This window comes from Grampus griseus (assembly GCF_964374135.1).
Source record: "Grampus griseus genome assembly, chromosome: 7".
Classification (NCBI taxonomy): Eukaryota; Metazoa; Chordata; class Mammalia; order Artiodactyla; family Delphinidae; genus Grampus; species Grampus griseus.
Genome location: NC_139001.1, coordinates 11,648,542 through 11,665,511, shown reverse-complemented (window position 1 = coordinate 11,665,511; position 16,970 = coordinate 11,648,542). Strand labels below are relative to the sequence as shown.

At 38.5% G+C, this 16,970-nt stretch overlaps 1 protein-coding gene across 6 annotated transcripts in view; it reads left to right on the top strand.

Annotated features, from left to right (window-relative positions):
* RHBDD1 (rhomboid domain containing 1) overlaps positions 1 to 16,970 on the top strand; it is a 115,133-nt gene that overhangs the window by 56,789 nt on the left and 41,374 nt on the right. For all 6 annotated transcript variants that reach the window (XM_082658182.1, XM_082658177.1, XM_082658179.1 and 3 more), the window contains one exon: positions 8,520 to 8,663. In XM_082658182.1, the coding sequence (XP_082514308.1) occupies positions 8,520 to 8,663 (144 nt within the window). The remainder of the gene's footprint in view (positions 1 to 8,519; positions 8,664 to 16,970) is intronic.

Here is a 16,970-nt window from a genome sequence, read left to right as displayed (position 1 = left end):
GTACACAATAAGGCAATGATAGCTAATAATGACATTTGTTGAGTTTTTACTAAAATGTCTCCTTCCAGTAACTACCCCCTGCACTGTTCTGGTTTCATTTCTGTCACCATAGATTAATTTGCCTGAGCCTGAACATCATATAAATCTACTCATTTACTAAGTACTCTTTTGTATCTGGCTTTTGTTATTCAACCTCATTTTTTATGATCCATATATGTTGTTGTATGTATCAGTAGTTATTCTTTTTTACTGCTGAATGGTATTTTATTGTTTCGATATGCCACAGATTTTCTGGATATCATTTTTTTAATAATTTCTAATTTATTTCTCTTGTTATTAGGGAACAGACTCAGTGTAGTTTAATCCTTTTACTTTAATGAGGCTTTCTTTTGGCCCAGTGTATGGTCTATCCTGGTGAATGTACCATATGCCCTTGAAAAGAATGTGTATTCTGCCATTGTTGAAAGTAGTACTCTACACATATCAATTAAGTTAAGGCGGTTTACAGTCTTGTTTATATTTTCTGGGTCTTGACTGGGTTTTGTATCTAATTTTTTATCATGTATTTTGTCTTTCACTAAATTTGGAAGGGTTTCAGATACAATTTCTATAAGTATTTTTTTCTCCACCAATCTGCTGCTCCTCTCAAGGCTTTAATGACATGAATTTTAGACATTTTAATAATGTCCCTCAAGCTCCTCAGGCTCTTATTTATTTCTTTCGATCTTTTTCCCTCTGTTCTTCATATTGGATAGCTTTTATTGATTTATCTTCAAGTTCACTGACTCCTTTCTCTGTCATCTCCATTCTGCTATTGAACCTAGCGAACCTATCCAGTGACTTTTTTTTTAATAATGTAATTTTAGTTCTAAAATTTCCATTTGGTTCTTTTTTTAGTTTCTGTGTCCCTGATGAAAACTCTGTCTGTGCATTTCAGGAGTGCACCTTTATCTTATAGAGCACAGTTATTGTCTATCTTTAAAATCCGTCTGATAATCCCAACATCTGAGGCCTGTTTTGTGGCTGGCACCTGCTGATTGTCTTTTTCTCCTGAGAATTGGTCACATTCTTCTGTTTTGTTTTGGTTTTGTATGCCTGGTAAATTTCTCTTCTATCTGAACGTTTTGACCTTTATTGTGAGATTTTAGATTCTGTTAAAATCCTCTGCAGAATGTTGATTTTTGTTTGTTTGACCAAGCAGTCAACCTGGTTAGGTTCAGAGCACAAATTCTGTTTTTCTTTCTGTGGGTGGTTGGTTCCAATGTCAGTTCAGTTTTCAAATCCTTTATTGTACTATTTGGGCCTATCCCATTCATGTACCACTCATGAGATGATCTGATACTTGTGTAGTTAAGTTATGTGGTAGTTCAGTTTTCCAAGTCTTTGCTTCTTTTATTCCCTTGTGTCTGTTCACTGCATGCATAGCTCAGGGATGGGCCCAGGGCTTATGTCAGTTGATCTGCAGAAATAGAAGGTTCTTCTGTGCAGATCCAAATTTCCAGGTAGTATCGTTTTTCTCCTGCCTCAAGAACTATCGTAACCATTTCCTCTAGTGCAGGTCTCTTGGTAATCAATTCTTCTAGCTTTTGTCTTACTAAAGAACTAAAGAATATCCTCTCCCATCTGATTTTCACCTACACCAATGTTAGACTGCTTCATGTTGTCCCACAAGTCTCTGAGGCTCTGTTTATGTTGTTTGGTGTGTGTGTGGGCTTCAGTTTGGATAGTGTTTGTGGCTGTGTGTTCAAGCTCTGTGATCTTTCTTCCATAATGTCGAATTTGCTGTCAATCCCATCTGGTGAATTTTTCCTCTCAGATACTCTCTTTTTTAGTTCTGGAAGTTCCATTTAGTTCCCTTTTATATCCTCCATTTCTCTTCTCATTAAATTCATGTTTTTATTTATTTAAATCATGGGCATAGTTATAATGGCTATCCTAAAGTCCTTGAGTGCTAATTCTGTCTTATCTATATATTTTTTGCATCTGCTTCATTAGACTGATTTTTTTCCTGGTCACAATTTTTTTTTTTTTATCTTGTGAGTTTTGATTGGATGCTAGACATTGTGTATTTTGTGGTATTGAGTGCTAGAGTCTCTTTCCTTTTATTTTTTTTTTTGGTACGCGGGCCTCTCACTGTTGTGGCCTCTCCCGTTGCGGAGCACAGGCTGCGGACGCTCAGGCTCAGCGGCTATGGCTCACGGACCCAGCCGCTCCGCGGCATGTGGGATGTTCCCCGACCGGGGTACGAACCCGTGTCCCCTGCGTCGGCAGGCGGACTCTCAACCACTGCGCCACCAGGGAAGCCCGTCTCTTTCCTTTTAAAGAAAACTGGGCTTTGTTCTGGCACACAGTTAAGTTTCCTGATGATTAGTTTGATCATTCTGGGGCTTATTCTTTAATTCTTGAGGGTGGGTCTAAAGTAACTTTTATTCTAGGGTTAATTCTGTGCTGTGGCTGAGATGTTATTTTTGTGGGATCTCTCCTGAATGCCCTTTGTTCAGCAGGGACTCTGCTCTGGCTGGTTGGAATGCAAAGGTCTCCCAGCCCTGCCTGAGCTCTGGGAATTGTTCAGTTTATAGCTCTCAGGCATCCTTTGCCTGGTCTCATGGAATTTCACACTCATGGCTTAATATTCAACAACATCTCCAGGCGACCCCATGAAGATTTCTGGAGGTTTTGCTATGCACGTAGTTTTCTCCTTTGCTGTACTCTGCCCTGCAAATTCCAGCTCAACTCAGGGAGCCTGCTGCATCTGATTGTGTTCACGCTCCCTGCACCACCTCTGGAAAGTGCCTCCAGGCTTCCTTTATTTCCTTTCTCTCAAGATTCAAAATCTTGTACTGCCAATTGTACAATGTCTAAAAACATTTGTTTCATATATTTTCTCCAGACTTCTACTTAAGATTAAGTAGAAGGGCTAGTCCAGTCCCAGTTACTCCTTCCTGGCAGAGGTAGAAGTTCAATTCAGCGATATTAATGTAGTGCAGTCGGGGTTCAGCCTGGAAGGAAGGAGCAGGGCTGTAGTCACTGGAGGTTTTACCCAGAAGAAGTGGGGTGCTGTGTCTTGATGAGTAAGTAGAAGTTAAGGAAAGCCATGAAAGGAAAGGGCTCTTCAGTCCTTTATGAAAAAGCCTGTCTGGGATTATCCAGAATGGACTGGAGTGCCACTGAACAATGTATTCAGTAGAGTGACACTGTGGGAGTTATAGTGAAGATACGTTTTTGCTGTAGTTCTAAAGGCTCGGAGCATGGTTATCCATCCTGGCTGTTTGTATGAATCACCTGAGGCGCTTTTACAACATGTCCATGCCTTGAATTCAACCCACGCCAATTAAGTTAGAATAGGGATAGAGACAGGGACTTTGACTTTCTTTTTTAAAGCTTCCCAGGTGATTCTAATGGGTTCAGGAACGAAAACCATAGGCTTAGGTGATTGGCTTGGGGACTACCGAGATGAATGCTGTTGCTGCCCAGAGAGGCTTTACTCTGAGGCTTTTGCTGATGATGATCTGGATGCTTCGAATCCTAGAAACGTGGTCTTGGTGTAGGAGAGGAACGGCTGCTGGACATTGCAGGCTCACCTGCTGCTATCTGTGGACTCACCCGAGGAGAGGAGGTGTGATGATCAGTTGTCAACAAAGCTGATGTAGTCATTTGGAAGAGCATTGGGTTCTTTTGGTTGTTTGTCATGGAGGCCAGTTTACACTGACTTAAGTATAAGAAGAGGTTTCTCGGCCTATGTGACTAGGAAGAGGTGAATTGTACAGGAAGACCATTTTGGTTCTGTCTCCCATTGTGATTTCTCTCTTCCTGTTGACCTTGTTCTCTCTAGTAGGCAGAGGACATGGCTCCTAATACCTCAGAGTTGCTAGAGGAAAAGGAACTTGTCTCCTGGTTCATTTTTTAAATCTCCAAAAGAAACAAGAATGTTCCTCTGGATGAAAAGAGTAATAATAACATACTTGTGCACAGACATGACTTGAACTATCATAGATTACCTAGTCCTAATATCTTGTGTGACAGCTGGGAATTGAGGTTTAGAAATGTTAAGTAATTTGGCTAAAGTCATACCGGTAGTTAGTTATAGAACTAGGACTAAAAATGCAAGTCACTGGTTCTTGGCTGCTGCTTTTTCTATTGTACGGGGATATGAGATGGACATTCTACTGATTTAACCTTACAAATTAGGGAAGTTTCCGTATTGACTTTTCTTTCATCTTTTTTGAACTTATTTAAAAAAAAGGAAAAACGGAAACCTGCAAAAAGCCTCCTTCATATGAAAGAGGCACAAGCACAGCAGACACATAGGCCAGAGAATCAAAGGCAAAAATAAAAGCCCCTTTCACCTTTCTTTCTTATTCCCTGTAAGATTACCATATTTATATTTCTTCCACTGAAGTGATTGGATTTCTTCAAAGGCAGAGCTACATAAGGCCCGGTGGCCATACTAATGGTCATCTAGGGAACTTTTATGAGAGCATATGTATCTCTTACAAGTAATGATTTATTCTTAATATGGCCATCCTTAGCTGGAAAAGTCTTTATAGGTCAGAGAACCTCATGAATGTTTAAAAAGCTGTTACCAATTTTTCTAATCTCGGTGGTGTTTCTTGATCTCTTTTGCTGTGAAATTCTGGTATGTGTATAAGGAACAGATGGAGTAGTTTATAGAATAATGATAACCAGAATTTCTTTTATTACGGAGCCAAAGTATATAACTACAAAAAAATATTAAACTAGTATTCATTGCAGGATATAATTTAAACTTTTTTATCTTAAGTGTTTGATTGTTAGGTTTTTCCAGCTATGTTTATTATGAAGATTTAAAAAAATCTGATTGGGCCAGTGGAACAGCTGTAGAAAATTTTTGGTCCTAGGAGACCTGTTCTCATTATAATAGATATTGATGGGATTTTCGGTCCTGTTGATGATTTATGACTGATGATATAGAACCTTTAACCACACTAGTCTTTTTGACTTAAGGCATTAAAACTTTCCCTTTCTCTCTCCCCATGTTTTGTCTCACAAGTACCAAATTAGATTTTATAATATTCAGATGTTTAGAGTTGTAGGCTTACATTTTGTTAAGGCACTGCTCGGTTGTATTTTAAAAGAAATACACGAGGAAAGATGTTTTTCTCTATCAAGAAAATGTTGCCTCAAATCGTAGCAAATTTACCTGTCAATTGAAACTCTATAGACGTATGTCGTATTTCCGGTATCTGCATAGATAGCTATTCAGAGCTTTGGGGTTACTTTGGATTTTGAACGAGCTGAATATTTTTGAGGGTAGAAATGCTGCTTAGACCTTCTGTAACAAAATGACTTTCCACAGGGATTTGAAAGTGGTAATGAGCCATATGGGAAAGTGCCCAATGTGCTTTTTGTGTTGCAATAAAATAATTGGCACTCTTAGGGAATTGGGCAGTCTCTCTATTCAGGCATTACTGAAGCATCCTGTGGTATTCAGCGACTTATCCATAAATATTCTATTATGTTTTGGAATGGTTGCCCCTTTCTTTTATTCTTTGTGAAGTAGATACATTTATTGTGTTTTGACCATTTGCCCTTATAGAAAAGTTTTTTTGGGGGGGGGTTATTTTTTATTTGTTGGCTTTTTTGGTGAGAAGCATAGAAAGCAAGATTTGTAGCAGTGCCACAGTCGTCTTTATCTCAGGATATGAACCTTGCTGGTGGGTGTTCCCCAACACAGTAGTGGGAGCTGAATTTTTCTGATTGTTCTATTGCGTAGAGACCAATTTGAGGAAGAGTGTCCTTATTAAAAATTGTGTCCAGATCCCATTTCAGTCCTAAATCGTTCAGTATACTTATATCCTTATCCTGATTCAAATATCATAATGTTTATATTCTGACATGGGAAACATGTGAGAGAGAATATGGAAGTTGCGTTATATGAGGTATTTAGTAAATGCCCATTAATTTTTACTACATTAGAAGAAAGGATTAGCCCCCGAAATCCTGAACAATTTTATTTAATGTTTGTTTAAATCATTCATGTCTGTGACTTTCAAGGACATTAAATAAAATAGTACCAACATAGAAGATTTTGTAATAGATGATAAATAGAAGAGTATTGTAGTAATCAGTAAGAGTGAGCAAAGGCTCTGAATAGACTGTTCTCCAAAGCAGATATACAAATGGTTAATTAGCACATGAAGAGATGCTCAACATCATTAGTCATCAAAAACCACAGTGAGATACCACTTCACACCCATTAGGATGGCTATAATTAAAAAGACAGTTAATAACAAGTGTTGGTGAAGATGTGGAGAAATATGAACCCATACATGTTGCTTGTGTGAATATAAAATTGTGTAACTGCTTTGGAAAACATTCTGGTGGTTCCAAATGGTTAAATATAGAATTACCATATGACTCAGCAATTCCACTCTTAGGTATGTACCCAAGAGAAATGAAAACATATGTCCAAATAACAACTTGTATGCAGATGTTTATAGAAGCATTATTCACAATAGTCAAAAGGCAGAAATAACCCAAATGTCATCAGTTGATGAGTGAATAAACAAAATGTGATATATTTCTACAATGGAGTATTACTTGGCCATGAAAAAGAATGAAATACTGATTCATGCTGCAACATGGATGAACCATGAAAACATTATGCTGAATGAAACAAGCCATACACAGAACACCACATATTATATGATTCTGTTTATAAAATTGTCCAGAATGGGCATAGCTACAGAGATGGAAAGTAGATTAGTGGTTATTTAGGGCTAGGAAGGTCAGAGGGTGAGAGCTAAAAGGGTACAGATTTCTTTTGGGGGTGATAGATATGTTCTAAAATTGATTATGGTATTGATGGCACAACTCTTATGAATATACTAAAAGCCGTTGAGTTACATGCTTTAAATTGATGGATTATATAGTATGTCAGTTATATCTCATGAAAGTTGTAAAAACATACCAATAGACACAAATACTTTATATGACAAATATTTATGTAAACACATATATTATCAGCTGAAACTAGTGTGTTTTATTGTCATTTCACTTTTTATTTGAAAATAAAGACTTTTAGAGTGCCTGAAAGCTTTTTATGGGAAATTAACTGTTTTCATTTTAATCTCATATATTAGGAAAGCATTTTTTCCATAACCAACACAAAAGTAAATTTTAAAATAGCCTCAAGACCAATTATCAAAAATTCTGAATATGAAATTTCAATTAACCAGGTTCTGCCCTACAGTGTTCCCCTTGTTGGCTTGATTTTTTTTTTTTCTTTAGTCTTTTTAAAGCAATAAGAAGCTTAAACTCAGGCATGTGCTATGGTGGGTGATATGGAGACATATGACACAAGACTTGTGAAGGGTAGGAATTTTCATCAATAATAAGCACATTAATTAAACATTTGAAACATCATCTTCAAAGGGTGTGATAATGGAAGGAGAGAAGGGAAAAAAAATCAAACATACTTCTCTCTCATTATACCAGAATTAGATTGGTAATCGTCTGTGGGGAAAAATAATATCTTCCAAACAAATTCCATAAAAGTGGTGATTAAAGAAAAATGTAAGGAATAAACTCAAACGGACTTGAAAAGGTCGATGGAAGTACCTTGCAAAAGTCAACTTTGCCCTTTATTAATGGTATGTCGAAGTTTGATTCTTAAAGCATTATTTAATGACCAGGTTGTCTCTTCTCTCATTTAATCTTGCAACCAGTTTCTCGGAAGTGCTAGTAATAGAAACTATGATTTCTGACTTAGGATTCTAATTAGAGACACACTGGCTTGTATTTCTCAATGTAGTTATCAGCCTCTGAAGTATCATACCTAGCACAGAAGCCTGGCAGAATGTGTTGTAAATATTGGTCTGCCTCTCATTGTTTGGAGCCACCAGATAGTAAGGCTTTATCAGCTATCAGTTCAACCATTCCCTTGACTCCAGCCAGGACTTCACTGAAAATACTCCAAGTATTAAGTAGCTCTAAACTGAAAGAATCCACTCCATATGTCAATAGCCCATTTTCCAGTCCCCTCTCCAGTACTGCTCATGTCTTCAAAATATCTTCTTATATAAAATAGGTAACTAATAAGAACCTACTGTACAGCACAGGGAACTCTACTCAATGCTCTGTAATAACCTAATGGAAAAAGAATCTAAAAAAGAGTGGATATGTGTATATGTACAACTGATTCACTTTGCTGTGCACCTGAAACTAACACAACATTGTAAATCAACTAGACTCCAGTAAAAATTGATTTAAAAAATAAACATCTTCTTCGTCTTCAGCACATAAGGACTCATTCATATCCAGTCCCGTGTTCGGCCTTGTGGCTACAACAGTGACGGGACAGTCATCGCCCACCTTCGTGGAGCCATTCTCCATCCATCGGTCATCTTTTCTAATTTTGAGGATTATCACTGTAGTCAAAAGAATGACATAAATTATTTTATTGTCTTTGCTAACAAAATAGGAAGTATGAAAAGAATAGTCCATGGCAGCATTCCATAACTTTTTCATTGTGCCTGTAGGCTACTCTGGATATCAGGATTATTACCCACGTGGCAGGCCAGGTTACCCTGAAGAAGTACCCAGGAACTTTGACGCGTATACAGCGGGACTGAGTGAAGAGGAACAGCTGGAGAGAGCGCTAAGAGCCAGCCTCCGGGACCAAGGTAGGAGTTTGGCGCCTTTCACTTTATTTTAAAGTACATACCTCACGTGGTGAGATGTCTGAAAAAGGACTATTTGTAGCAAATTAAACTTTAAATAGTTTATAAAAAGGATATGTAGATGAAAAAATGTGTGCAGATTGTGATTACAAAGAATGGGGTGTGATGCCGTATTCCTAGCAGCTTAAGCTAATAAGGTGCCAGACTATGTATGTATTGTTAAAGTGGTTCTTTTTATAGGTCTGCTGCACTCAGTGCTTTGTCATTAAAGTCAAGGAACCTAAAAAAAAATTCTTAGGTGCATGAAAGAAGGGGTTTACTTTGAAATTCATATCTGTAAAGTAGGCTATATATCGCTGTGTATCAAACTGTTGGCCACAAGCCTTCCTCAAAATCACATGAATAGCTTGATAAGAATTCAAACTCAGGGTTCCACTGCAGGCCTGCTGAACCAGTCTTCCTGTGGGCAGAGACTAGGAATTTGTATTCTTAACCAACTTTCCAGAAGATCCTTTTACAAACTGATATATGAAAACCGCCGTATTTATTTTGCCATATTTGTTCCGGGGTTTGGGTATTACCGTTTTTAAAAAGCAGTAAAAATCGTCTATTCATTCAATAAACACTTATTAAGGTCTTACTGTGTTTCATGTACTGTGATAAAGAATACAGGAAGGTTAAAAAGTGGAATCTCCCCCCACCACCCAAAGTTCACAATCTCTGGTAGGGGAAATGCATGCTAGATGCCATAAGTAACCATAATGTCAGGTACCTAGGAGAGGCTTAGGCCGATTGCTAGAGGCAGTGAGAAGGGGTGAGCTCTTCCTTAACTAGATCTATCAGAATTTCACAGAAGAGGCGGCATTCGAGTTGGACCTTCAAGAATGTGTAGGGTTTGCAGAGATGCGGAAGGTCCTTCCAGGCAGGAATCAGTATCTGCTCAGACACAGAAGCAAGCGGTGTGGTCATCCCACCTTCACTTTCGAATGGAGCATTAAGAGAAGAAGGGGAAGAAGAGTGAGCAGCTAGGCTAGGGCCTGATCACAGAGGTCCTAGAATTAAATAGGCCACGTGGAAAATGGATCTGGTCTATGATGTAAATGCCAGTAAGAGTTCTGCACAGGGGAGTGATGAGATCAGACCTGTGTATGTGAATCGGCAGCAGTCATTTCACGAACAAGGACTGAGCACCTCTGGCGGGGGGGTACCAGGCATCACACCAGATGATGGGAGTACATAAATTGTGACTACTTGGTGTCTGAATTGAGGGAATACGGTCTTAGCAGCAGCAGTGTGCGTGGAGGGGGTGACCTAGGAAACGGGGAGGAAGAGATAAATTAGCACTTGTCGGGTGAAGAGTATCAGAACTGTGGTCTATCAGTTGTCTGTTACTGGTTAAAATCACCCTGCCACCCATGGCTTAAAACAATACACATTTCCTCTTGCTCCTGTGTGTACGGGTCCACTGGGCCAGGCTTCCGTGACCTCGGCTGGTGTGCTGAGGTGTCTGCAGTGGTCATCTGAGGCTGGCTGCTCTAGGGTGACGTCCTTCACATGCCTGACGGACTGTTGTCTGATGCGATGGTGGAGACTGGGCCGTACATGACTTATCATCCAGCAGGCCAGCCCAGGCTCATTCACAAGGCCTCAGCGCGAGGGTTCCAAGGGAGAGTGTGGAAACAAGTGAGACTTGGGCTGATGCATCGTCAGTTCCGCTGTATTTTGTTACTGAAGCAAAGTCATGAGACCAGACAAGATTCATGGGATAGGGAAATAGACTCCATCTCTTCATGGGAGGAGCTGCAGAGTCACATGGCAAAGGGGCTGCACAGAAGGAGAGGTGGATAATTGGGGCCATTCTTGTAATCACTAGGTTCAGTGGACTACTGGTATTACAATCACTGCAAGCATGCCTTAGCCTCGGAATCCTAACCTCTGGGGGCAGGGCCCCAGAGGCTGTATTTTAACAAATTCTCAAGGTTAGTCCTGTGCACACAGCTGCTTAATCACTCCCAGGTGAGACATGAAGTATTACTGGAGGTGAGGATGTTATGTATTTAATTTAATCTGGAACAAGCCATAATCTTAACGGAACTGTGGTCCGATTTGTTATCTTGGATTGTCCATTGCACGTAAATACGATATGCTCTCTTGGATGTAAATCTTAGAAATACAGTAGGAATGTTATCATTGATAAAAATATTAATCCCAGTCTACCACACACACAAAAAAGTTAAGTAAGTCAGGGCAAGCCTACTAATCATGGACTTTGTACAAAACTTTATTTAGTACCACAAAGGGACAACAGGAGGGAATTTTTTGGAGTGATGGAATTATTCTGTATCTTGGTTGTTGTGATGGATACACAACTCTTCGCATTTGTCAAAACTCACCTAACTATATCCCACAAAGAGTACATTTTCCTAAAAAGGAATTTTAAAAGAAGTAAATAAAAATTAACAAGAGACCAATGAAATAACTGGTAGCCTTGCAAAGATCATCAAGCACCGTAAACCACTAGTTAAAAGGTTGTTTAGAAACCGGACGTTGTGTAACTGGTTCACTTTGCTGTACACCTGAAGCTAACACAACATTGTACATCAGCTATACTCCAGTAAAAATTTAAAAAAGAAACGGGACATTCACATGGTGATAAAGTATCACCTCATAGAGGACATGCTAATAGGAGTGGGAAACAGAGATTTGACAGTCACCACCTGAATCCAGCGATCAAACGTGGCAGCATCGTTGGTGGGAGGGCCTGATATTGTGTGTCTCCTGATATGATGCCATATGAGGAACACAGCACCGTCTATAACATATTCTTACTAAAAATGTTTAGCCTGACTCTAATTAAGTCTTCCAATGTAAGGGGTCCATATACAGGAAATACATGGAATAGAGGAATAAGTTGAGAAATCAGATAAAACGTGAGGTTTCTACAATTCAGTGAGACTGGTCTCCTGCGGGGCGGGGGGGAAGAGTATCATAAAAAAAGCAGGATGTGATTTTATATTAAAAGGAAATAACAAGCAAATATAACATGAGAACCTTGAAAAACTGGTTCTTATAAAAGAAAAATTTTGAGGAAACAGGAGAATTTTGTATTTGGACTAGATATTAGATGTTATTTGGGAAATTAGCTTTCTTTGGTATTATGGATAGGAAGCAGAAGGTCCCTGATTCTTGGCAGATACCCATTGAAGTATTTAGAAGCAAAATAATATGTCTGCAACTTACTTTCAATTTTTAGCCGAAACAACTCTCTCTGCTCTCTCCTTTCCTGTCTCTCTCATTCTTTCGCTCACTCACTTCCCCCCTTCATAAGTTCTACATTCAGATAAGTTTGGGAAACTGCAAACTATACCCCCTTGAAGATCCAGAATGGCACTATTATACTGACGATTCTAATTAGTTCTACAATTAAGAAACCAATTTATTAAATTAATGTTTTCCAAACTTATTTGACCACAGAATTTCATTTTCAGTGGATGTTTTAAGAGCATATGGAACTAGTTCCAATGAAACTGATCTGAAGAGACTCCTTGAAGTGCATTATACAGTAACAGGTGACAACAAAGGAAATAGCTTTGCAAATTGTTTATATTAATTTCAATTTTATTTTCCTTAAAACACTTCATGACTGTCTTATTAAGAGTGAGAAACCAAGGAGACATTTTTTTAAATGGCCTTTATTACTTTTGAGCCCTTTTTTCCCGGTGGAAAAATATTTGGTTTGAGTTTATTTTATAAAAGTTGGCCATATGATATGTACTATTTTGAACCTTACTTTTTTTCATTCAGTATTATGTTGTAATCATTTTTTCACACCACTAAAATTTTTTGAACATACAGTTCCTCCATATATTTATATATTTTCTTAAATTTATACCTAAATCTTTCTTTCTTTCTTTCTTTCTTTCTTTCTTTCTTTCTTTCTTTCTTTCTTTCTTTCTTTTCTTTCTTTCTTTCTTTCTTTCTTTCTGCAGGGAGAGGTATGCTATTAAAAATAGTATTTTTTATTCTATATTTGTAGAGATTATTATATACTTTTTCTTCTTTAGTCTGTTGACATACTAAATTATTTTGATTTTCAAACTTGAAGCAGGTTTGTATTCTCAGGATAAATCTCACCTGGTTGTGATATTTTATGGCCCATCCTGGTGAAAATGCCATGTGCACCTGAAAAGAATGTGTGTTCTGCTCTAGTTGGGTGGAGTGTTTTACAAATGTTAGTTAGATTAATTGAGTTGATAGTGTTGCCCAGATCTTCTAATCCCTATGGATTATCTTGTCTACTGAGCACTGTGAGTATTGTGAATTATATAGAATTACTGTGAGTAATACTGAGTAGGTACTGTATAGTCCCCTCAGTGCATCAAAGACTTCGAATTCCTCTAATGTTACCTTGTTTTTAGGGTGGGGGCTGATTTGCCAGAGTGCCTCTCAATGTCTACTTGAACTTCAGTTGTAAGTCTTTGTGCTGCAGCTGGGATAGGTACTCCATCCCCTCTGTCGCCCCTCCCCCGGTGGCACACTGCTATTACTTGTTAGCCTGTGTTTTTTAGTTTGGTGGTGGAGACCAGTGCCGGGGGGTGCCCTGATTAAGCCTTAGTCCACGCAGTCACTGTGTCCCTCGGTTTGGAGGTGTGGCCTTCTCAGTATCCCTGCCCCTCTCCACAGTTTAGAGGGTTTTTTTCTTTTTCTCCTCTTCTCTTCTCTAAGCTGCAGGAGGTTTTCACCATTTCCTTAAGGGAAACTTGGCTTTCGCCTTTCTCCCAGGCATTTAAGTCTTTTGTTCCTTAGGGACGATAGGGAAGAAGGATCTAGGCAGCCTTTCATGCAGACCTTTCCTGCAGTGGCTGCTGTTCTTTCCCTCAGGACTGTGCCAGGAATGACAGAGGACAAAGGACACTTTCTCTGGGCTCATATATGTCTTTTGCAAGGGCCACATGAGGTCCTGAGAAGAGCCTGAAAGTGGGTGTGAATTCCTTTGTACTGCATCTCCCAGTATGTTCCGTGTTATATATTCTATGAATAGAATCTTGCCAGCTCACACTCAGCCTTTAGCAGTTTAACAGTTTTGGCTGAATTCTTTTTGTTAGTGTCCAGCAGAGTCTGTCCTAGGTAAGCAAGTGTTCCTATGCTGTTTTAGACTTCTGTCTAGTTGGCTGCCCTACTGCCTCAGCTTTCTGTTGGGTTCAGGAAAAGGTATTGATTTGCAGATTGTCCAGCATTCATGTTTATTATAAGGATAGTAGTGATGCTTTTTCCTGTTTTCTACATCTCAGTTTGAATCTGTCATTTACTAGACATAATCTGTCTAGTAATTTATTTATTGGCTTTTTTAAAAAAGTGTGGTCATTCCCTCATGAAATAGGTAGAATCTATAGTCCTTTTTTTAAAAGGCTAGGTAAATGCTTAATTCTTTCTCTTTGATTCCCAGTTTTCAGAGTAAGAAGTTAGTGTAATAGTCATCAATAATACTGAGATTTGAAAGAGCCAACTAATAGAAATTCATTTGGTAGAATGCCAGTCCAGAAAGAGACATCCAGCACCAATTGGTTTCTTTAGTTCAATATATTGGAAGAGTAAATTAAAGAATCAAGGTAACAACTTTTTTAACCTCAGAATTTGCTGTTGTCGTATTTCTTAATAGTACCTGGCCATAATTATAAGTCCTAAAGCTCATGCCAGGAATAATAATACCAAAGTAGCCTTTGTAGAAGAAATATCGAAATTCCTATTATTTCAAGAAGCTTGCACATTTACTACCATTAACAGAAATCTTGTCTTGTTCTGTTGGCAGTCTCAGTTCTTATAAACGAATCCAAGAGGCAGCTGATACCACAATAATAGAAAAATTTTGGACGAGAGCCATCTCCTTTCTTTGAGTCAAAAGGCAGATGCCAGCTAGGAACATTAGCTCATTGCATTTTCCTCTCCCCTCTCCCCCACGTCCTTCCATGTATAATTTGTGCCCTTTTTTTTTTTTTTTTTTTTTTTAAATAGCCTGCCACCAAGTTCAGCGGGTGGCTGGGTACAAAGCTGTGTCCTTTTCAACTTCTATCTGCCAGTCTGGAGCATGTGTACTGGTTAAAACTGGAAATCCTTGTGACATGTGGAGTAACGTGTGCTTCTTTTCTTAGACTCTTCTGAAAGGCAAATGGCCACAATCACACTTTGGCTCTCTTGTGAAAATCAAGCAGAGTTGTCACCCACTCCCCACATTGTACAGTTGGGGTTGCTGGCTAGCCATATGTGAAGCTGTGGTGGGACATACGACAAAGGTCTTGGCTTCAGAATGAAACTGGTTGCTGCTTTGTCTCTAAGTCTTTACATGTAAAATTACCAGGAGAACCATATTGGAAAAGAGTATCTGGGTTCTGAATTAATATCTAGGGCTTTTATTATTAAAAGATCACTTGACAATATCTTTGAATCCTGTTTATAGGCATATATGTTCATAGGGGCCAATTCAGATACATTTTAAATAAAAAGCAGAAAGAGAATTTATTTTAACTGTGTTGTATATTTTGCTTTTTATTGAGGCTACACCAAGGTAAATAAAAATGACATCTGTCTTGTTTATTGTTGTATGAAAAATTTTGAAAAAAATGGAATAAATTATGTACATGTTCTTTTAATCTTTCATTGTGTGGTACAAAGAGAAAAGGATGGGAATTTAGTGGTCTGAGCTTCAGTCCTGGAATATCAGTGAACTAACCTTACTTGAGGTGTGAGTCACTGGATCTGATCAGACCTTTGTTTTATTATTATTTTTTATAATAAGAGAGTTGAACTGGGTCCTCTTCAAAGCTTATTCCTCTTCCATTCTGTGGTAGTGGACTGAGCAGGACGGGCGTAGCTAGAAAGAGATGCGGGTATTGAGAAATGTCAGGAATATTGGCGAGTGTTTGTCATCTAGGTCTCAGGGCTGACGGATGAAAGATCATTTCTGGAAGATAAATTCACACAGCTGTCTAAGGCAGATCTAAATTGATAAATACATGCATTTGATGGTGGTATCTGCGTCAGTTGCATGATTATTTGAGCCTTCACTGGCCCAGTGCAGGCATAATGCAGTTGGCGATTTTTAACATATGCAAATGATCACGGCCGGCCTGCTTGGCTTTGCAGGCGTGTTGCAGGCCAGGACAGAGAGGTACAGCTCATTCCATGTGACCACTTCTTTTTTTAAAGTAATTTGGTGTGTTTTCCCCCAGGAAAACGTTCTCTGTAATGAAAAAGCGCCATCTGCCAGATTCCCTAAAAGCAGTTTCATTGCAGAACACTTCCTTTGGATTATAGGTTCTTACTCCCTTCTCTCTACGTTGGAGATATTCATTTCAGTGAGTAAAGTTTGATATTTGAGACTGTATCTAGATGTGAAATTGTGCATATAAAGAAATGTAAATACATGATGTTTCAAACCTGCAAAAGAACATGTGAATATATCCCAGTCAGGAAAAGAAATAATAAAATAAGTGGACCAGAGTTCTGTTTAGGTCCCTATTGGGAAGGAGCAGGCTTCTGTGGAGGTTTTATACCTAAAAAGATTAACTGTAGCTCAGCCGCTGCTAAAATAATAAAGATAATGATACATGAAATTGAAACATATTTGAGAAATTAACATTAATAGCTCTATGTGAATTTATAATTTTTCCTCCGGCTACCTAACCCCACAATCACCATTTATTGAAAGGGATCATTCAGATGCTAATGAGTAGATTTAGCAATAAAAGTATACACAAACCTCTAATGAATTAATTCCACCTACCCATGTCCCCTTCATCTTCCCCCACACGTGGACCCTGTTTTGTGGACTACCAAGTCTTGATGGTTTCGGAAATATTACCTTGCACACTCATCATGTTGTCCTGGATCATTATTCATTCTGTTCCTCAGGAAATCCCAGTTGGAGCCTCTTGTTTGTGTATGGTACTGTTAAGCACTGCAGGGTACGGAAATGAGTAAATCTTGTTCTTTGCTATCAAACCAAAAACCTTGTTCTTTCTGCTGAACGACAGGAGGTTTTAGTGACTGACTGACTTCACTTCAGCTACGCAATATATTAGATTTAGGAAAGAGATACAGTAACTTTTGAAATGAGCTGATCACTTTACTTACCCATCTATGAAATTCTCTGCTTCAGCAACTATGATTCCCTAAGTTATGTAAGAATTTTAGAGAATATCAAGTTTACTAATATGATGATTTGGATACTCAGGTCATCTATACAATTTTTAATCTCGAAGTTATTGAGGTGTATATTCAGTGTTTCATAAGATCAAACTTAATTGGAGAAAA